Source organism: Acartia tonsa, chromosome 8 (assembly GCF_053477335.1).
Source record: "Acartia tonsa isolate MP-2025a chromosome 8, ASM5347733v1, whole genome shotgun sequence".
Taxonomy (NCBI): domain Eukaryota; kingdom Metazoa; phylum Arthropoda; class Copepoda; order Calanoida; family Acartiidae; genus Acartia; species Acartia tonsa.
In genome coordinates, this window is record NC_137267.1 from 18142469 (window position 1) to 18166786 (window position 24318).

Sequence of the window (24318 nt, forward strand, 5' to 3'; positions counted from 1 at the left end):
TAAAACGCGCATCTATCCCTCAATCTGCTCTCTCATTGGTCCGCTTTATCTCCTTTGTCCGTTGAATTTTCGTTGCGTCCCGAGCTCCGCTGCGCAACCCGTGAAGTGCGCTCTGTTCTCCCGGTCGCTATCTCCGCACGGTGGACGGACTTATCCAAGTGTGGGGAGAAGGGGGAGTGCGTGAGGGGACGGGGTAAAGCCGTCCTTCCCCAGATGGGGAGGGGGGGTGCCGCAGGTTTGAGGTGACTGGGTGGTGAGGTAATTGTGCTTCTTCCTTAACCCTTTACAGTCGGGCCCCTTGCCGCACCTTAATCAGTCGGGGGGGGGGGCGTTCAACGCCCCCCCTTATTATCTCAGTTCCTATTAGAGCTAGAGGGCTAAATTTTTTTGTGCAAGTCCCCTGTTTGATAATGAATTTCCGACCTTTTATAAGTCTAAGTAAATTTTCGCTTCCTTCACCCTTTTATTTAACAACCTTTGTTTTTAGGTCCTTTTTTACTTAAAAATTTCAAACAGCTGTAATTTTCTTATTTTTGAAGCTAGAAGAAAAATTTTTTTCCAGAAAATGTTTATCTTTATGTAAATTTTACATTAGAAATATCAAAATATAAATTTCAGCGGCCGCAGCTGTACTTGGCAGCTGCCAGCCGCCGCAGTCGGCGGTCGGCGGGAAAACGGCGGCGGATCTTCATGAAATTTTAATACGTTATGTAGACATGTAAGAAAAGCTTAAGTTTAAAATTTGAAGTCTCTAAGTCAAAAATTGCAGCCACAGGAGCCTTTTAAAGATTTTTGGAGACCTGGAAGATCAGGACCTGCAGGATCATACCTGGAACCTGAAAGTGACTTGAACACCTGTATTTCATATAAGGATGTACTACTAGAGGATTTTTTAGTATTTTGGTATGATAAAATGCTTTGTTTTAGTCAAAAAAAATATTTTTGCTCTTTACCTGGATGACCCTGCCAGGTTTGCTGGCATCCTGTGCCCGCCAGGATGGAGATATTCAAAAAATTCCAACTCTCAGTTATGTGTCATACCCATACTTAAAAAGTCAAGCAGTTTGGGCTCTTCATCTTTCACACACAGAAAATGAGATAGAAAAAACCGGATGGGGGGGCGTTCAACGCCCCCCCCCCCCCCCGACCGTTAAGGGTTAATCCTTGGCTTATTCTTATGTCACCTCAATTGTATTTGCTTCAATTTATGGTGGGCCCCTCCCCTTCCATTGGGATAAGGGGGTGTATTTGTCGTGCTGTAGGTTTGGGGTCAGATTGTTTACCAATGCATTGTTATCTTACATCTAGGTTCTGTTTTTGGCTTTATCACAATACACAACAAATTTGTTTACCAAGCCCTGCCCATAAATCTATTGTTCAGCTTTCACACCAGGGTGGTAATCCATAAAATCTGATATAATATCTGTTTTTTTCAATGGGTGGCTGCGCTGTAGCCTCTCAGGATACTTGGAGTTGACGTAGTTTTTCTTCTGCTTGGTACACTACACTCGTATTTTCGCTCACAGCTCGCAGCTATTTTGCTTGTTTCAGCCAGTCGGCGGCAGGGAATGTCCCGTCCTGCAGCGCCGTGGGTCCGAATCCGGTTGGTGGCGGCAGGGAATGTCACGTCCTGCAGCGCCGTGGGTTCGGATCCTGCTATCTTTTGCAGTAAATGTTGGCCTATTTTCAGCCTTTTGCAATTATTTGGCCTGTTTCAGCCCGTCCGCAGGCCTGTTTCAGCCCTTGAGCGCTCAATCCTCCGTTAGATTTCGGCGCTCTTCGCGGTTCTCCGTCAAGTTTCGCTGCTCTCCGCAGTCTCTCGTCCGATTTCGCTACTCTCCGCAGCTCGGGTTCCGCCACTCTCCGTGGTCTTTCGCTAGGTTTTGCTTCCACAACTGCCGGATACAGAGGTAGACCTTGCTATCCAGAGTGGGTAATTCAGGTTGCTTGTGTCAGTTTTGCCAGTTTCACTGCTGGGAGTACCTTAGCCTCAGCTGCGCGTCTGCTCTACACTTGTGGTTTGCCGTAATCTCACACAGCTGTCACCAAAAGTTGTGGTATCCGCCTTGGTTAAATGGCAGACACCCGAGTTCAAATGACTACGGCAGTGTGAACAGACGTGGACACATATATTATAGAGAAGCTATGCTTCTCTAGCAATCACTAAATAATAAACAGAGTCTATTCAGGTGTTACTTTATTCAGGGTCTAAGGTTTACTAAAGTTATATACAACAAACAATAAATACACAGATTGGAATAAATAATCCTAAAGCAGAATCAAAATAAATACATATACAATAATCAGATTGGGCAATAATGATCCCCCATCCCTGGAAAGCGTGGGGGAACCAAACAATACAGCTTAACCATAATAAGGCTGTCAAAATCTATCATTAATTTTAAAGCATAGGGAGGGGTCAGGCTGACCCCTTCCCCAGTACTCGGGGGAGGGCCCTCGGCCCTTCTCCGAACCAAGGTCGGGGTTGCCATAGAACATGGCTCACGGCTGCCGAATACCACACTTTAACCAGTTTTATCAAGAAGGTATGGGGGCATTGAACTATAAATTATGCTGGTGCCCAAGGTTTTAAAGTAATTACAATCTTATTCGTTATTTGAAATATTAGAAAAAAAATTGTTACATACTAATGTTCTTCATCATTAAAGATTTACATCAATCTATCAACCATTATCCTAACCCTAAAGATCCCAGAGTTTTAAAACATTCAAACTGTGCAAAAAATCATAAAAAAATTAGATTAATAATTATTTTTAGGAATTTTCAGTTTACTCTTTTTATACAGTTCATCAATGCCATCAAACATAGAATTTTTTTTTGTAGACCTCTACTATACCAGCAAAAGCAAACAAAATTATTGAGAGGTTGTGATTTGAAGCAAATATACTTCCTATTTTACATTACTTTAACATTATATAAGATTTTGTTATCAAACCAGATAGTTACTATCTTGTAATACAATTCTTGAGAATTTTCTGTAAGGAACTTTGTTCATCTTCAATATTAAAAGGAGATTTTCACAATTGATTTTGATAAACATGAAGTATTAAGAGTTTGCTACTCTGTGGAATATTTAATCAATGTTTAATTAAAATTGAAGTAATCAAGTTGAACTAATATATCTGCTCTAGTTGCTATCACACATTTATGACAGGGATCGAAGGGATAAGACAATGGCCGTTAAATGGATTTACATCCCCAATGATGATACACAAAATTACCTCTTCTGTAGAATATAATTAGTAGTTGAAACGTTTGGACACAACTTGATGAACATTCCAGTCATTATTCAATAAAGTCCCCATATTAATTAAGCCAACTAATAAAAAACGTTATAAAAGTTTGGGGACTAGTGTATAATGTAACAAACAGGCCAATGTCCTCTCCCTCCCTGCATTTATAAAAATTAAATTCAAGTAATATTACTAAGAAATTAATATTCTCCGATCACCATTATTGTATTTTTTTTTAGAAAAGTATAAGTGCTTATTTAGATTTTAAAATAAGTTAAAAAATTGATGCAGTGTTTTTTTTAGAAAACTTTACAACTCCACTTTACTGTTGAAAGTGTTGAAGCTATCAGAAACTATAAAATATCTTGCTGTTGACACCTTTAGAACCTTAAAATCATGCCTGTCAAGTTAAAACAATATTTTAGATACTTTTTTTCTACTGCTCAATGCTTGATCTCATAAGCTTAGCTTCTCTCGTTTTGTATTTTGTACCTTTTTAGATTCCTTTTTCTAATGTTTAAGGTTTTTGTCTAAAGTAAAATATCTCTTTGAAATGGTTGGGCTGAATAAGTTGTTCTTTGTATGGAAGCTTTTTAAAATGTTTTAGGCTATTTTTCTTATAATTGAAGAAGGGTAAGAATATGACGGCGGTTTCCCTCAATGCCCTTGTTGAATACAGTTATTTTTTAATGAATTGAAATTAGGGAGAGTGGAGGGGGGGGGGGGTAGTTTTTCATTTGTTTGTTTGGAAAAAACTTTTTTCAAATTATTAAAAAAAAGCAGTAAAGATTCAGTGTTCAACAGGTATAAGCGGGAAAGCACCGTATAACTAAATTTTTGGTTTCTTGAATGTTGTTTTGGCAACACTGATTGAAACTTTACTCTTGCTGGTGCAGCTTTACTTACTTATTGAAAATGGTTCCATACACGGCTTGTGTTGAATTTTAAAAATAATTAAAGTATTTTAGTTTTGTGTATCCATGGTGACGCCTGTATTTGATATGGGATTAGTGCCTTTATAATACTTATACCTTCCCACTGTAATTTTACCCATTAAAAAAAGGATTTTTTGGGGGCAAGGTTAGGAGAAGTTTGTTGCATAAAGCGTAAAAAGTAAATTATCTAGAGGCTTCGAACGTCGCAACTTGGCGCTTCGCTGCCGTCCTAAATCATTTTGTATACAGTTGTAGTATACCTAAAACTAAAATTACTTGCAATTTACCTTGATGTATCTAGTCGAACCATTTTTAAAAATAAATTTAAAAAAATGGTGGGAAGGGGTGTAGTTATTTTTGTTTTGTTTACTTTTTACTTTGCGCTTTAGATTAGGTTAAGATTGGTTATATTGGGTACTTGGTAGCCCCGAAGGGTTAGACACCGCAAGTACAGTCCAAGAAGGGTTCTTGACAACCGTAGGGGTTTGTATATGAACCTCACCCCTTTTTTCAATTTATTTCAAAGATTACTTTTATCGTGACAACCCTACACCCTAGTTTCAACCTTTTCCTCTCTCTTGTGTGTCACAAATATTTTTACTTCAAATAGATTACACCTCTGCCCCTTGGTGCGCTAACAATTCCGCATATTTTCACATCTGCAAATCTTTTACAATAGCAAATAATCAAGATGGTTGTTAAGTGTTACAATGTAAGAAGAAACATTTGGTAAAATTGTAATTACATGCAATTCTAAATATTTGATGATTTAAACTATTTCTAATAATAAAAAATATGTTAAAATAGCCAAAAACCTACCCTGTTACTATTTAAGCTTCCCGAAATAGTTCAGCCTAATGTAAAAAGTATTCTAAATAATCTATTAATTCAATTTTAAAATTGGTGCATAACCAACATATAGAACCTAGTAATAGTGTTACGTCACAAAGATAAAAAGTTAGACACTATTACTAGGTTCAACATATAGAAAAAAATGATGTAAAACAACATTAAATGTTAAACTAAGGTCAAAGATGCAAAAAAAGAAGTTACTTTTCCTGATGTCCAATTTATCAATTTCTTTTTCTTAATCTCCTTGTTTTAAACACAGCAATTGTAATATTAGGGTATATCCGTATGTCTGTTACGGATAGCTCATTAGTTTAGGCATTTCATAATCGTCCTGTAAGATGTTTAACCTAGTATGTATGTTTCTCATACAACAAGGCATAATTTGGAATGAGTAGCAACTCTTTATTTCCTAGCCTCACTATTGTACACTAAAGGGTGATTCCTTGGTCAATTAGGTATACAATTAAAACGTTCTATTATTACATCGTATAATTCATAAGCACGTAACTCTAGATTTCATAAATTTATTTGTTTCTTCAACTATTTGTTATTATTCGTTTGTCCTATTCTCTGACTTGTTAAGCTTCGCTTTAGAGGTTGCTCTTATCCTTGTTTCTTAATGACAAGAAAACTTAATGATAAAACAATATATTTACTTGTACATTGGGTAGTTTCGGATACACAGAAAATATAAATTAAGATAAACAAAATAACCCCTTTTGTCGATTAATATTATTGGTAGAAAAGTTTGGACTAAAAGCCACATATTGATACTAACGAATGTAAGAACGTGGCTATTAAACTTGAGTTATAATTTTCAGTCTAATATCCTCCCTATATATTAATGACCAAACCAAATTTAAAAAGAACATTATTTTATCATTACCTCGTTAGGGTGGGATTCTCCTTCAATTAGAGAATCCAGAGCATCATCCACGTATAAGGGGATGCGATACTCTAACACCCAAGGATATTATGTTAAGTAACATCCATCAGACAATCAACCCTTTGATTGCACGACCTTTGTCTTAGACGTCCTAACTGTGCATGGTAGTGAGTTGCGCCTGTTTATGGGCCAAGGCATTCCCCCTACTCTAATTATTTATTTCGCGCACCTGACATAGCAGCAGTAGGAACCATTTTTAACGTCTTAAGTTATTATTTAGATTCGAACCTATCACCTCCCCGGCGACGAGCGGATGCGCTACGTGTTGAGCCACGATCGCGGGTTGAAAAAGAGGAACAGTATAATGTTTTTATAAAGTAACCCCAAAAATCCCAAATTACCCAACAATTTCTAGTTTACCATGACCCTTTTTGTATTATCTGAAGAGTTGATTACTTGTAAAGATATATTATGTAGAAACTGGAATTGTTTCTCCTTATTTTAAGCAAAGCTTTTAATTAATTACTGTATGTCCATACGTTCTAACGGTTAGCCATCGATGTTAAATCTTGAATGATTGTTTATGTAAAAATCAAAATCAAAATCATATCAACTTTCGCCAGAAATTCTAGGTTGATATTGTAGTTAATTTGCCACTCAAATGTTTATGATTCATATGATGATAAGGCTTGATGTTATAAGAGAAACATTCCTTTAATGAAGTATTAAAAAGAAACTTGATGGGCATCAAAATTCAATCAATTTATATGTATATGCTCTTTTTTTTCGATTTGCTACTATTATGCTTTCAAGGGTGTTGTCATCCTTGTTTTTTCTTTATTTTGTTTTAATTAAAAATGCAGTTACGAGAGATGTATACTGCAGCATTCTCAAACAAATAACTTTTAATATAGGAACATTAATTAATTATTAATATTTTTTTTCTTAAATGGATAAACTAATTGATTTTGAAGTTTGTGAAATATTAACATACAGAAAAAAACCATACTTGTTTTTGTATAGGATTTATAATATTAAAAAATTTGAACTTGAAATTTTCAAACCTAAATTTTTCAAAAATTAATTTTAGTTGGATTTTAAAATTAGCAAAGGGTGTGTTTTAAATGATATATTTCATCTTAAGGAAAATAACATACATAATTAACTAAAAATTACATACACAATACAAAATAAAATTCTGTTTTTGTTCTAATAGCTACATTTTGATAAAATTAATGTTAATATTGTTGTTTTGATAATAGACAAATAATAACATGACAATATATGCTTTACCCTGGTACTCAGGTATAAGGTATAACCAACAAGTGAAATAAATCTAAAATAATATTTGGGGGGCAAATGGAGAGGTCGTAAATTTTACGATGTGTTGCCCCCCAACGACAGCTGAAAAAAAAGTATAGGTTCCGTGATTTTTTTCCGAATTTGTTATTGGTATAAGCTGCCTGGTACTACTCCATGGCATTATTTAAAAAGTAATGTTATAAGCCTACTTACTATTACAATTGCAAAGTCATTTTTGCCTAACACTAAAATAAACTTTTTTCATCTGGCCTCCCGACAGTGTGCTTTATATGAACCAGTGGTTGTGCCCCCTGTCTCTAGGGGCCTAACCATGGGGGGAAGGGTGGATGGTCAAAATCCTTACTACCCGGAGCGGGAATTAAGCTTTGCTGAAAGAAATTTCCGAGATTCTTTGCTTCAAACCAAAATATCTTACTACTCTATATGTAATGGGATGACAAATATTAATATTACAAATTGTATTGTATCCTGTTTTGCCCTCGGGATGATAATTTATTGAAACATAAACTCTATAAATTTTCCAGGAAACGGTGTGTATTAATTTCCACAAAATTTATCAAAATAGCATATTATTAAGATTGCATAAAGTGGTTAGTTCCCTTTGCCTCTTTCTCGTCACAGCCTTAAACTAATTTATTATTTAAAACATCATGTGTATGTGCTAAAATACGGGAATGAATGCACATCCCTTAAAACTGCTCTGTCAAATTTGTGTCGGCCCTCGGGCACTTTTCTATCATCATAATTTGTGTGTCATTGAAAAATTTCTTTAAATTTAAGATCTAAGATTCAAAGTGTTTTTTCCGTCATAATGGGTAGCGAGCTTTAATTTTGAAATAAATTGAAAAAAAGCAGGTGTATTTTTCCCCTATACTTAACCCATGTAGACCAAATCCTTTGTTAAACAAAAATTGCGTGGCTACCATGTATCCAATGTAACCTAACCTAATATGACCAAAAGTAAAATTATCCATATTTGAACCTATTTTTAATTTCTCTAAATATGGGGTCTGGGTTTTTTGTGCTCCACTAGGAACTTTGAGGTAAACCACCTAACTAGAAATAGGAATCAAAAGAAATACTTTCAATTTTGGTAACACATCTACTCTTTCAGTAACTGTGTCTGTTTTTTTTATAAATTCCCATTCTGATTCGTTGGCTTAACAATTATAGGTACTTTCATTGAATTTTAATTGTTGGTTTATTAAGTTGAGTGTCCACATGTTTTAACCATTGATTTTTATAAAAGTGGTAATTTTGTGTATCATCATTGGAGATGGGCATCTATTAATCAGCCATTGTCTTATCCCTTTAGATCACTAGAAAATTTACAGGAGATATGTATTTTTTTTGTGTCTAGATGAACAAAACAAAGAATTTAGGGAAGAAAATAAATTAGTAATGATTTTTACCAAATATCTAAAATAATAATACTAGTAGTATTTGGAAGGTTGAGTTTTTACTCATACAGAAACATTTATTCTTAATAATTAATTTTTGTTAATTTTAAGTTAATTATAAACAATATTTATACCTTTAAAATCGTAAACTATTTTTATTATCAATTTAGGCAAATGAAGCAAAAGTTCGAGTTCCAGCAAAAAGGGTGTGTCAAAACTAAAGTCGTTCCAATTTTTTAACTCATTGTTTTGCAAAGTTTTTCAATGATTGGCTGCATGTTTAATAAATTTAATTCTTTTAGGATGCAAAGCTTTATCAAAAACATACCTTTGGTTTTATCATGAAAATACCACCATATTTAATACACAACAACATCATCATAATTGTATTTCTGAATATTTATCCCTACCAATAGTTTGTACTATATTCTACGAAAATGATTTATTTTCTTCCAATAACAAGCGCTAGTAAGATTTTACTTTTTGTATGCAGTTTTTTTCTGTAGCGGAGCTACTATAAAAGTCTTTAAATTTGCAGCCGCGCATTCAGCCACTCAGTCTATAGCTGACACTGGTTTAGGCGTAGTGTGACCGAGATTGGCTGCACATGAGTATTGCTTATGTCTAATAAATTATACAAAATGGTTATGTCAATAATACCATACTGAACTCAATTTTTACCTAAGTGGCATTCTCTTACAAATGAAATTATACATTTGTAATGTTGTAAACTATTAATAGATCTATTTAATATTGGAATTCTTTCAGCAGCTCAAAAAAAGAGAAAAAAATGAGTGTTATAGTTACACTTTTACTTTTCTTTACAAAATATATATAAATTAATAAGCAGAATTTACTATTTTAATCGATTGAAACCCTGCAATGTTTGTGTAAAAATATTAACTAACTGTAAATGAATTTAAAAATTTGTCCAAAAATACACATGTTGATAGGTTAGGTGATTTCTAATTAAATTTTTAACCCAAATAACTAATCAAACAATAAATATACGTTTTGTAGAGAGGCTTATTCTGGAAAATATAGAACCCCATAAATCCCTAAAAGATATTCAATAAATTAAAATATAACCCCCCCCCCCCTATTCTGGAAATTAAAGTGTTTAATCTAGAAGCTTTAGAAAGCCACTAGTTTTTAAAGGATTTGGGGGGTTAAATTGGGTAATACACTCCCAACCCCCATAACACATTTGCTCTTAAGTTGGAGATGCAAATAAATTTGAGAGAATTTTACCCTCTGACATCCATCAAGAAGTTTACATAGTTTAAAAACCTTAGTCTTTAAACACCAAGTGAATCCACCCCTCCTATTAAAAAAGAATATTGGCAATATTGACACCAACAAATTTGAAAATTGAAACATTATTATACACCCTCCTCCCCCCACAAAAAAAACCTTAATGAATTTTAATTAACCATGAACTAACATCTTTTTTTTCAGAATGATATGGGTATGAAACCAAGTGACGTGGCGAATATTCGGGGCAAAGAGGACACTGCAGAGTTTCTACTTATGTTCGAAACATCCCTTGGGTTAACCAGGTATTAATATTTTTTTTGTAGCGCTGCTACTGTACAAGTCCTAAATTTGTGAACATAAAGATGACTGAATTAATAAAACAAAACAGATAAACAATGTAAAGTTTTAACAAGGATGACAACATCCATAAGTAGCAAAGCACAACAATTATGGATGTATTGACAAACGGACAAAGTTAGCTATATATTATATGTTCACTGGTCATAGAATTGGATAGAAAAATATATAATGGTCGACAGATCAATGGACAAATTAAGTTTTATACTTGATGCTCTTTGGAAAGGGATCAACAGACTATCTTAAATAACAGCCAAGAAAATCAGATTTCCCTTAAGGCAACAATGACTGACAAACAGACAAAGTATTAAACAAAAAATCGGTCCTTGAAACCTCTGAAGCAATGATCTCCAAAATAATTATTTGTGTATTTTTTTTACACCTAATGACAAAATGTAATTTTTTTTTATTTCCAAAAGGCTCCAGTTTTGTATGAAAACTAATCTTGTTTTTTTTTTTTTTTATCCAGGGACTTGTTAACAAAGGAGCGAAGCAAGGATTCAATGCAACAAGAAAACAACGATATCAAATCTAGTTTCAGGTATTGTTTATTTTTCTTTAAGCTAATGTAGCTCCGTGTTGCAGTTCTTTTTCATATAATTGATTTGATTTCCATATAAATTCAGTTGAAGTAAATAGTAGTTCAACTAAGTTTCATTTAAAATAAAATTGGATAGATTTTTGTATCGAGTTCGAATATCTGTTTTAGGGACAGGGTAGCCAGAAAAGTCTTTGAAAAACTGTCGTAAAAAAAAGTTGCATAGCGATAATTATCGTTTTCGGCTGCGACTGCCAAGTATTTGTTCCAAGAACAGCGAAAGGTTTTTCTTCTAAAACAATTTTAAAGTTTGCAGAATGCTTATTACTAAACAAACTTTCTTTAAAGTTTAATTCTCGAGAATGAATCTTAATTCACAGACATATCGTTAATAAAACAACAATCTAAGTGAGCCTAAAAACTTACCATTTCACTTGATTATAATGTAGCTTTGATCCTAAAAATGGAATGAAGACACTAATAAGATGTTAAAAAGGCGTAAAACGTCAGAAAATATAGGCCTAAAAATCATCATTGAACCGTAATTGAAATTTATACGTTTTCATGATCGAAAATATACACTAAAACGGATAGGGCATGACTTGTTAAAATACATTGCGATAGTTTTTGCAAAATATTTTTTAAAAACAACAAAGAAGAAGATATAAAGTAGTAAGGTTTCTTTGTCCTGCTAACCACTGAGCTGTTTTCCAGTTCAGGTAATCTTCACCTAGGTGATGGGATGGTTTTAGGCTATTTCATTTTTGCTTACAGATCCTATTGCTAGGGGCGAAGCCACTAGCCCTTGTATAATGTATTGTAGGTAATTAAATTTTTCTAACTTTTATATAGTTTAGCAGTTTTAAAGAGTTAAGAATTTGGTGCTTTACATCAAAATGGCTAGTGGACCGTTACCCCCCTCCCCCCTCTTTCCTTATTACTAAGTACATAGTTCATATACTATTACTTAACATAATATTGAATAAGCAGTGAAATTTTTGAAAAGTTTATTAGAAGTCCAGGTTGTTTTCCTTAACTTGCTTAGCGGCCACATAAATTCCCCACCCCACTCTATTTTGAAACAATGGGGGGGGGGGGGGGGAGTTTTTGTGTGTTAGTCTCACGTTTAATGATGTTATTTTGCAAATATTTTTGTCGGGGTTATAGGGTTCTGTGGAGGCTTGGGACAGTGATCCCCTTCCCGTTGAAGCGAAATCCCCAAGAATTCAAACTATCCAACTATACAAATAACTAAATTACATATATTTAGTTAAATAATAAACAAGGATGATTCAACTTTCAAAGAGCGAATTATAACCTTTATTTTATCATGTTTATCCTAGGAATATGAAATAATTTATTTTCTATTCATATGTTTAAATTATGTCTTTGCTAGCTTACATACCGTGAAGTAGATTGGTGCGTTATTTTGTCATGAAAACTGGCTCAATATAAACAGGAACGGACAAATTAAATAGAAGGTAATTATAGAGTATCTACGCTTGTAAAAATATTTATTTAAATTCTAAGAATTTTCATGAAAGAAGGGCCATCTGAAAAATAGCTTTTATATAGTAAGCCTAAAAAGTAGATAAACTAAAGCACATATTAAAGTAAAATAAGGAAGGGAGGGTTTATGTATATTGACACAAACATAACATGTTTGAAATTGATCAAAATCGCTTCCTGCTTTTAGTAATTAAGCTTTTTAACTTTTAAAATCTGTTTTTATGATTGTTATCATCCTTGTTTCAAATTTCAAGATTAAAAAGTCAACACAAATAATTTTGCACCTTCAAAAGTTTTCAACAATTTTTTTTTGCAAAAACATTTTGAACATAATGTTCAGAAAATCCCATGAAAAATAGTTTAAATTTTTTTGTTTTCATACATAGAATAAAACTTTTAAATAAAAATGCCTTTCCAAAAAAATTATGCCTTGGATATGTTAGTAGTCTTCTTATAAAAAAAGAGAAAAGTTCACCTTTCATTTAAAAGAAACTATAAAAAAGCTTTGTCGTTAAAAACTTATAATTTTTAGATTTTGTAGGATTGAAATACCAGAAATATCTAACCGTCAAAGATGAATTGACCTAAATTGAGGAAAAGCTTTGCTGACAAATCAGATAGATAGAATAATTATATTACTAGTCAAAAATGTTGTCAAAAAAAGTTAAGGATCAACATGCTTTAAATCGACGTACTGACATTCTGGTAACAAATATATAGTTGCTACGCTTTCTAAATAGTGCCTAACTATTATAGGAATCATAATGCAAAGTTTTATATCGATAGGACATTCTAACATGTCTGAATATAGAAAAAGCTAACCGTTACAGACGGACTGACGATCCGACCCTTAGTTTAGAAAGCTTTGCTTTTAAAAATCGCCTTAAAACCTCAAAGGCCACACTAACTCGGATGTTGTATATTAGCCATGGTTTATAAGATAGCAAATATAACATCAAATTTAGACCAATTATAGCAAAGCTTTTCTAAGTTATAGTGCCCGTCAGTAATAAGAGCTCTTATCTAAAGTTAGGCATGTTAGAATAGACTCCAAAGTTATCTAACTTATAAGTCCGTAGACCAATCCAAAAATAAATGATTTTCATTTAATTTCATATACCTTATATGATAACATTTTCCTAGTATGTTTAATTTTAAATTAGTGACCCCGAATTTTATAGCATGATATGATTTTAAATATTCTGTCATCAAAGTAATTTGACGAATTTATGTTTCATTATCCTATGTTTGTTAAAATTAGCCTATTTTGTTAGCTTCGCTCCTATGGATGTTGTCATCTTTATTTACAACATATATGAAGTAGATAAAATTATACCAAAAAGCCTAAAAAATCTACTACCGGATTTAATAGCAGTTGGTGCTACTAAAAACACTGTTTCACGATTTTATGTTTATAAAACTTAAAAATATTAAAATGGACCAGACTGAAAAATAGCATCCTTCTTTTTATCTATAAGTTATGAACTATTCCTGTGCATTTGTTGCTTACGATATCACAAATGGCTGCAGAAACTTTAGTATTAGTCCTTCAATTTTTTTTATTTTGATTGGTTTTTCGTAACCCAACTTTACATGGAGTAGATGTGGTTCTACTTCGATATATAATAATATGTCATATTATTTGTCCTTCAAAACCATCCTATTTAAAACTACCATCATACATAATATACCTAATCAAGGATGACAACTGCCGTATAAGCAAAGCTTGAAAATTCAGTTTAAAACCAAAGAACATTAAAAAATAAAGAATATATTCCACAAAATTGACGAGGTTTGATCTGCTTTTATTGTTGTTTCTAATCTCCCTCAGAAAAAAATATGATTAAAATGAACATAATATTTTTTTATTTAACTTTATAAGTTGCTTTCAAAATTACTTTAAGGCTTGGATAATATTATTATCATGGCTTTTATTAAAGACGAACAGACATTCCTTCATTCTAGAAAAACTTCACTTATATTAATTTATCATTTTATATGTACATATATGTTGTATTTAAAAATGCCTAAGCGTATTTTTATGCTCATATGGCTAATTATAAAAAAATATTTAAGCTGTTTAGAATTTTTTTTATAATGGTGGCATATTATTAAAATCATTAGCTTATTTTAGTATTCATGAGCTAATTTTTTTCTCTTCCTTTTTAAATTTAAGGGGACTTTTTTCTTGATACCTTGTAGATTATGAGGCTTTAATTAGGCTTCCCTGAAAACACAAAACAGTTGTCATTGAAAAAAGTAGTTGAAAAAAGTAGTCTTTATACTGTTCACTAACTAACAATAATATCTTTGTTAATATAGCTTCGAAACCGATTAATATCCGGCGGATTAGAACCGGTATTCAGCCATATTGAAAAATTATGTATAGCTTCGTATTATATTCAGTTGCTACGAATATATGAATGCGCAATCATAAGATTAAAACCATAGTTTTAGCCCGTGCCTTCGGCATTTTAGTCTTATAGTTATACATTTTTTATATCCGCGGAAAGCTGTTAAACTATTCTTAATTTAAATATCTTGGATGTCTGAAGAAATAAGACAGGGCCAGTTAAGAAAGAAAGGATTAAAGGATGGATGATAAAAAGTGAGGACATATCAAAGGGTAAATTTTAGGGTTGCTACACATTTATCAAAATTTTACATTAAATTAAAACTGAAACATAGAATACAGAAAGGCATATTTTAATTTAAGGTATTTTAATCAAAAAACGTTATAGCCATTGCGGGAAGGGTGATTCATAACATATACTTAATCTAATTCTGCTAAAATCAATATTAAAATAACCGTGGTCCGCCTCTAGTTTAAGTGTAATTGTCAATAAATCTCTAAAATTGGCAGAACCCTAATTTAAACCTTTTGTATAAGGATGGTAAGATAAGATCTCAAAATTGCCAAGTTAACGAGCTAAACACCGCCTGTGAATGTGTGTGTGTGTGATAGTGTTCATTCAACATAGAACAAATTATTTAGACTCAAAATAGCTATTAATTTAAGAAAGCTTATGGCTTGTTTCATCCCATATCTATAACTAGCGTCTTCGCCCCCAGAGGCCTTGAGGAGTCGAATTTGATAACCCAATTTATTATTTTAGATTTCAAAAGAAAAAGTATAAAATAATATTGCGTTTGACGTTTATGTTTTCGTTGAACTCTTTCTAAGATCGAGAAATTAAAAAAAATTATTTGAAAAGGATGGTGGTGGTATCCTCCCCCAAAATAGTTATAAACCTTCCCAGGACCTATGAGAATTTACCCTGTTAAGGAGAATCCGATCGGTTCAGCGGTTAGCGAGATCTTTCGGTACAAACCCACAAACACACAGACACACAAACACACAAACAAACATCCTGTTACTTTAGTATAAGGATTAAAATTGTATCAGTATATCAATCTAATATCCTTTTATATGAAGTATTAAGGTTTTTTTTGTCATAAGCTTATGATTTTTATAATTACAAAATAAGTTTTCCTTTTAGGAAAGCTTAATATAGGTCCAGGATTGGTTTTAGGCTACTTTAATTCTTGATTTAAGTCTTGTTTTAGGCTATTTTCTACCCTATCTTACCCCTTTAAAGACTATCCACTAGATTGTTGGGGCACAGGCGCTAGTAGTTGTTATATAAACATAAGAATAATTTGATCATCCCTAACCAATTTTAAGCTTTAAAATTTTGTTCAATATTTATTTTGAAATTTATACCTGTAAATAAAGAAAAACACCCTTGCACTTACTTAAATTGTTTTTTTTTTATTTGCAATTTTGTGTCAACAACGTTTAGAGTACTCTTACTTAAAGGCCAATTTTATGAGGCACTTGATTTCTTTCATACGCCGTATTAAAATTTTCCAACATGTTTTATATGTGCAGATAGGGGGAGGGGTCATTAGACTGCAAATTACACTGGTACCCAAAGTTTTATAAATATATTATCTTAATTGTAATTGAAGACCAGGGTCTGAATTATTTTGTATTTTATAAGAAAATCTAAAGTTACAACTCCCTTCTGCCTGAGAATATATAATTTGCATGTACCTAATTAAGCTTTGTTCTAATGAGGGCATTTAAATAAGATTTCTTTCTTTTAAAAAGGTTTATGAATATGAATTTTTTAGCATACATTTTCTCTTTTGATTAAGTTTATATAAAGAAAAATTGATCAAATATGACCATGTTTTGCCTAATTCTCTAGGAGTGGCCATTTTAATATTCAAAATTATATCTCATTCACAGTCATGGTTTTAAATAGATATGACTGTTATAACACGGTATTAACAGGTTCTATTTTCAGGGATATATTATCTGTGTCGAAGAAACTAGCGACTGAACGCGAGGAGATGGTGAATGAGTTACAAACGCTGAAGCAAATGGTCGACACTTTGCACAATAACATGCAGTCTGATGAGTCCAGGTATGTTGATTTGTTCAGCCGTTATTTACCTCAAAGTGCCTAGTGAACACAGAAAATCTCAATCCCCCTTCCACCTTATTTTGAAACAATTTTTAAAAAAGAATATGGTCATTTAATTAACCCCTTCGGGGTGAACTATATATGCGCGATGCCCTAATCCCTGTACTCAAAGTAACCTAACTTGCTACAAAAAAAAAGGCAGATGCTTTGAATATTGAGAGCAGTTACTTTTTTTTGTCAAAGTCCCCTTTAAGTGGATATTTCTACCCTAAGTACCTTATGAGTGTTTATTTACATATTTAGAAAAGTAAGTAAAAAAAGGAAAGTTACTTTCTTGTTAAAATTAAAGGTAGCCTTATTTGGAATGAGTATGCTGTACTGTATGTATAAGTAGGTGTACATCAACTTCCGCTAATTTATCACTACTGCATATTATAAGCAGGGCTCGACAGCCGCGCCTCAGCCACGAATAATCCTTAAATTTACATCCGCTTTTGCGCATACAAAATCTGAAGCTATGGATTGTCTGTTTTGGAACAGGTATAGACATCCAGCTGAATAATTAAAGTTATAATGGTACGATTTGACTGATGCTTACGCCCTGATTATTATAACATCTCAAACCACCCGTATTACCTTCTGCTTCACTGCAATCTTAAACCAATCATTCTTATTTATTTACAATTGTGACTTTTAGCGATAATTGAATACTATGCAGCTCTAATGATATGCGGAATTGATTGCACATCATCATGCATAAGTAACATAGACATTTTTTACTTCAATTGTGCTAAATCATAGCTTAAAGAGATTAGGAATAGATTTAGGTATTTCAGATTCTTTGGTCAAAGAGTTTTATTTTTTTTGCTTAAAATGTTGGTTAAAACTTTAGAACACTGCTAGTTTGAACCTACCAACTTGATGAATGTACCCATATTATTTTGAGCCAGCTATCAGAGCATAATTTTACAGTCTCTTGTCCCTTCTCTCCCAGGCTCCCACCCACTTACTAAATATTTATCCTATACAAATACTTGAGTTGCATGTATTTTAAGATCTCAGATATAGCAAGTCTATTTTCTACCGTTATTTGATATGTTCAAGGGTTAGACTAATTTAAAATAACAATTTGAAGCTTTCCGGAATCACAATGTTTGAGATTAATCAAAACTAATATTTTTGGAAAATATATTATTTTATCAACCTTAAAAAATATAATTATTTAGCTCTTCTCGAAAATTTCGTACAGTGGCTATTAAACTTCTTAGTGTGATTGTTTTGTGTAATTATGTTTGTGTGACTGTGTGTGTGAATGTGCATAATTGTATGAGTAGATTTTGTGTGCAAATCTACTTTGCATCATTGTTAGGCTTCTAACAGAGATTTAAAACAGACGGACGAACCGATGAATGTACACACCCTGCTTATAGAGCAGCTGCGATAACAAAGATAGGTACATGTAAGATAATTTGTAATCCAATCAATTTAAGGTTTAAATGTCAATTAGCTAGCAAAATAGTGGCGAATTGTATAGTATTTCTACTGCAAGTGTGTTGACTTCGTTGGGTTTGTATTGTTGTTTGTTTAAATAATGATTGCGTGCGTAGCAGGGATAATACAATGGACATTAAATTGACGCACATCTTCAGTAACGAAAAAAAATCTCCCTTCTTAAGCATTAATAAAAAGATTTGGCCCTAAGGTTTGTTAACCCAATTATAATTTTTAAAAATATTTAAAGACTGCCCCCTCCCCCTATATGATAAATATTTATTAGCTTTCCTTCTAAGCATGTTGTCATCCTTGTTTAAATATTATCCAACCCTAATACTAGTGAAAATTGCCTGGGTACCAAATAAGGTCTGGAACTAGATACTAGATACTTCTTCTTACCAATTCTAAACACTTCCGCAATTATTTCTAAATTATTATTGACAGATAGATTTATTTTCAGTAGCACAGCTACTATTAATGCGCGTTTTTCTGTTCAGTCTTAGAAAATAACAAGATTATATACTTTTATAAATATTTTTGATAAAATAAAGTAGCAAGGTTTATTTCAGAACTGATTAAATTCTTCTTTTTTTGTTAAGCTTTACAGAGTTCCCGTGATGGTTTTAAGCAAATTTATTTATAGACTTTGGCTAATTTAAGGCTATTATACTGTCATCCTCATAACCTAGATGCTAGGGGAGCAGCCGCGATTACTTTATACAGTATCTAATCAGCTTCTCGTCTACGTGTTTCTCCCTGTAGTCATGATAACTTGCACACTGCGTCACACAGTCAAATTCACATTTTCTGAAAATGTTAGATGTAAAATTTCTACATCATTTTTTATGTTAAGCATGTTTGTGCTACTAATGGAGAAATTGGCCTTGCTGAGAGATTTTTTAAAATTTATAATTTTAGAATATTAATGAATTTAAAGTAAATTTAAAACAGGTTTAAGAGAACATGCTAAAAATTACCTTTAAATTGTAAAGTTGATCCATTTACTGTTTGTAACAAGAACGATATGTTTATAATCTTATTTGTCTCACTTTCTGTATTTTAGACTAATATAAAAAATAGGCATTAAGATGATATATAAAACTACATATTTTTTTCTAACCAGAGTCTAAAGGTATAAATAAGGACAATAATTTTGTGTAAACCCCATTTATGATAAACATAATTACTCCTTCTCTAGATTAAAAAGTGATGATGATGATTGTAGCCACGTTCTCTCTTGTATCAGGATTGTCATCAAGTCTCGTTATTAAGTTGCAGGAATGAACCCACTTCTTTAGGCTTATTCCACAGATCTGTGGGGGTAAATGTTGTTGGATTGTTGGGGCAGTTGAAGAGGTGAGTTACGTCATGTGGAGAGTTATTGCAGAGGGGGCAGGTATTAGGTATGGTTGGATCAAGTCTGTTTCTGTAGTCATTTAGATTTCTGCTAAATCCAGACCGAAGTCTTGATAATTCTGTACGGACTTTTCTGGGCAGACTTTCTTCCTCTGTATTTAGAGGCGGTGCTTTCCGTTTCAGAACTCTATTATCAGCATAATTGGCGATAGTTCTGTTTACTGCTGTTGTGTGTAGATGTTTTAATCCAGCTTTGTGGCTGGGTTTATCAACTACTGGTGACATTGTTGAATGTCGTCTTTATAGTGAAGGATGGTTTTCTTCATATTTCTTGGTGGTGGTGGTCTGTCAAGATGTTTTTGTCCAGGGTGTCCAGGTAGGTGGTTGGTAAGCAAGAACTGTTTGGTCAGTAGCATGGCGTGAGGTTGAATAGGTAGAACCTTAGTCTCATGGTGGATGTGGTCCAAACTCGCAATTTTTAGGCATCCAGTGGCAATTTTGAGTGCTTGATTTTGAATTATCTGTAGTTTATTCCAGAGATGGGGAGAAATTATAGGAGCCCAAATCTGGCAGCCATATTCCAATACACTTCTGCAGATTGATTTATAGGTGTTAATAATTGTTTTTTTATCGCAGCCCCAGTTGGTGCCAGCTAAGCATTTAAGAATATTGATTTTTTTCTTAGCATTATCAATTGCAATTTGGATATGATGGCAAAATTTATGTAATGTATCAAAAGTAACTCCTAATAGCTTTGGTTTATTTTCTAATCTGACAAGTTGATTTCTGAGAAAGACTTGAGGGTGAATTTTATAATCTTTGGTATCCGGCGAAAAAAGTGTTACTGTGGATTTTTCTGGTGATACTAGTAGTTCCCTTTCTTCCAGAAAATTAAGTAGGGTTTCCAAGTAAACATTAATCTGACTAGTTAAAGCATCTATATTAGTTCCAGACGCATATATAGAAATGTCGTCTGCATATTGCACAATTTCAATTCCTTTTGGAGGTAGAGGAATTTTGGCCAGGTAAAAACTGAAAAGAAGTGGAGATAAGACAGCTCCTTGAGGGACTCCAGTACGGACATTTCTGGAGGATGATTTCTTATTCCTAAATTGAACACATGATTGTCTTCCTCTGAGATAACAGTTTAGCCATCTCTTGATGTGGCCCGGTAGTGATGTTTCATTGAGTCCATTGATGAGCTTATCATGGTTGACCATATCAAATGCTTTGGATAAGTCAAGCTGTACCAAAACAGTTCTGTCAGGCGGCGGATTTAAGTTAAAGCCATCTGTGACAGCTTTGTTAAAATCGTGAAGAGCAGTGACAGTTGAATGGTTTTTCCTGAAACCATGTTGAAAAGATGGTACTTCAAGGTGTTCATCAAGAGTTGGGAGGATGAGTCGTTCTAAAATCTTAATAGCAGGGCAGAGCAGAGAAACAGGACGGTAGGATGTGGCTTCACTGTGGTCTTTTCCAGGTTTAGGCAGAGGAACAATTAGTGATTTTTTCCAGATTGCTGGAATCTGGCTGGAGGACACAGACAAATTAAAAATTTTGGTAAGGTAGTTAATACCAAAAGGTCCCAAATGTTTAAGGTGGAGATTTGACATTTTATCTGGGCCTAGTGCTTTGGAGGCCTTACTATTCTTGATGGCCTCTTTGGTAGTTTCGTCTGTGTGAAGTTCTGGAGTCTCCAGGTTATTTTTCATGATGTTATCTTTTACAATTCTGCTAAATCTGGAGCTTTTGTGATGTACGACTGCAGAGTATTGTTTGTTAAAGTTTTTAGCGATTTTAGCTGGGCAGGATATGTATTTACCTTTGAATTTGATGGGTTGATTACCAGAAATGCTATTTTTACCATTTAACCGTTTGATAAGTTTGAAAAGTTTTGATGAATTTGGGGATATTTCTTCAACGGTTTTTTTCCATTTTTCTTTTTTATGTTAAAAAATAAGGGAGCTAATTTCGTTATTTAACCTTGGAATTTCTTCAGAGGTAGGATTTGATGTTCTGAGTGTATCTCTAAGTTCCATTTTTCTGGCAGCCTCAGTTGGAATTCCAGGGTAAACCTCCTTTATTCTTCCTGAGGGGATACAGATTTTTGAAACTTTGTTGATAATTTTTCTGAATTTAATTTCTGCAGCATAAACATCTGTTGGTTCAGGACATTTGGAAAATTCCTCTTCAGTTAATTTGGTGTAATCATTCCATTTAGCTTTATTGAAATTTGTGAAGGTTTTCTTTTCACTAAATGATTTTTCTATTCTAGCTGAAACAGATATGATTACAGGTAAATGGTCAGATCCGAAAGTTGTCTCAGTGTCCCAGTCGCATACAGGTAGTAAGGAGAAGCTGGCCAGACTAACATCTGGTGATGTAGGTTGACCATTTGTGGGAACTCTGGTTGCTTTTTCTGTGTTTAGAACTCCAAAATCAGAGTTGCCAATTTCTTCAGCAAAAACGGCGCCTCTGGGATCTTGAATAGAGGAGTTCCAAAGGGTGTCGTGTGCATTAAGATCTCCAACAACTATTGCATCAGATGTAGGTAGAAATTTGGAGAGAGATGGTGTGTAACCAGCTGCACAACTTCCGGTAGGTGGTATATATAGGTTGATAATCTGGATGTTGTTAATTTTGATTGCTTGATACTCGGCATGTTCGTCATTTATGTTGGTAGGATTTGAAAACTGATGTTCTTATGAATTAGGAAAGCTACTCCTCCACCAGTATCTTTCAGCCTGTCTTTTCTTATTAAAATAAAATCCCCAAGATCATTTAGTTGAACTTTTTCACTTAATTTAGTTTCTTGAAAGGCAGCGATTTTTATTTCCTTCTTTTTCATCCAATTTAAAATTTCTGTTACTTTATTTCTTAACCCATTGCAGTTGAATTGAAGAATTTTGAAATCTATAAATTCCGGTTCAGGCTGTTTGATATTCTGTTGTTGTAAACATGGCGGGCATTTCCAGGTGTTGTTGTAGTCGCGGTGGTTCTTCAGTCCACTACAGTTATCCTTTTTCCTGACATGACACCAAGCCTTGCATTTTGTACAAAAAACTGATTTGGTTTTCCAATTGACTATTTTCTTACAGACCGGACAGTTAGGATTTGTTGGACCAGGATTAGGTTCTATACCAGCCATTAAAAGCAGAATTTTGATTAGTCTAGCAGGACAGAATGTTGAGAAAGGCGAGAAAAAACTTCATAAGGTGTGGATATGAAGGCTTGGTGACGTCTCCTGATATGTTGAGAGAGTGTGGAGTGGACGAAGAACTTTGCAATCTTGTGGGACTGACAGATGCACCGCGTGTAGGCTTCTTCTCGGCATCCAGATTAAAAAGTGTACACTGCTAGTCTGTGGACTGACGGAAAATGTAAAATATAGAGTAAAATGTTAAACTACTTTCGCCTAATCTAACTGGAGCCTTCTTTTTTTAGAGAGATTTTAATCTTTCTAACACTTTATGCACTTTTAGGCATATACAGTATTACATACAAACAAGGAAATTCTTATTCAAAAGTAACAGGATGTTTTTCTGTCTGTACAGAAGGATCTCGCTACAGCTGAACCAATTTGGTTCTCCCTAACAATGAAGCTTCTTATTACGTCCAGGGAGGGTTAGTATAGAAAATGCCCCAAAAAAATAACCCCCAACCTTTTTCTTTAAAAAAATAAATTGAAAGTTTGGGGTCGATTTCATATCCCTCATGTACCAAATTTAGCCAACGAATTAGAGATTTTGTTTATAAAACTTTGGTTACCATTGTAATTTACGGTACGTACCTCCCTGAGTCTGAAAAGACAGCCAATTAAATGTAAATAGTTTTAGAGCGGTTGTGCTCAGAATGAAATTATAGGAAAATATTCATTGCATTAAATTAGAGGTTTTTATAAAATATAAGTGACAATTTTTCTTCAAAATTTTTAGTCCCAGTAAAAATAGCTTTTCTTATTTTTCAAAAACCGACTACGCCCCCAGGCCCTAGAGGCCTCTAGTTCAGTTAATTTTTTTGAAGAGTGGTATTTATTTTCTGATTTAGAATAGGCTTCAAAGTAAAGGAAACCCGTATCGGTCCAGTGCTTAGAGAGATCCTTTGCTACAGACAAATAGACACACACCATGTTACTTTAATATAAGGATTGAGCTTCAAATGCATGTTGCCTTCCTTGTTATTTGGCGTGTGCTCTGGTTAGCATGATACCAAACTTTTCTCCATCAGAATAATGTATACATGGAGAAAATAAGAAGGACGTTTAGAGTGAAAACACGTTTTAGAGCAGCTGTGCTTTTTTTTCTCATACTAAGCGCAGCTACTCTAATACTAGGATAAGCATGTCTGTTGTCTGTTAAGTAAAATGAAAATTACTTAGTTACTGTACAAGATAGTTTTAATTAGATTCTTCTATCAAATAGGTATGATCAGGATGATATTGCCATTAGCCATCAAACTGCTTTTTGACTGCTATTATGCCGACTTTAAAAGCCTGTTAAGGTACTTATAAGAACCTTTTACTCAACCTAACCTAATAGTTTTTATTTTTAAAAAAGTTGGTTTGAAGTCCATTTTCTGTATATATGAAATTTATCCATATAATTGAAAGGATCTAATGTAAAGGCTTTAGAAATAGTTGGGTTGAAGGGGAAAGAGAGAGATAAATACTTGTTCATAAAATACAGAAAATATATTAAAATAGCAAATAAGTCAAAAATTGTTAA

At 33.4% G+C, this 24318-nt stretch overlaps 1 protein-coding gene across 1 annotated transcript in view; it reads left to right on the forward strand.

Moving 5' to 3' along the window:
- The window catches only part of LOC145326154 (uncharacterized), a 190465-nt gene that overhangs the window by 140767 nt on the left and 25380 nt on the right, over positions 1-24318 (forward strand). The window contains exons 12-14 of the mRNA XM_080169300.1: positions 10109-10209; positions 10734-10805; positions 16625-16744. Coding sequence (XP_080025426.1) covers positions 10109-10209; positions 10734-10805; positions 16625-16744 — 293 coding nt within the window. The remainder of the gene's footprint in view (positions 1-10108; positions 10210-10733; positions 10806-16624; positions 16745-24318) is intronic.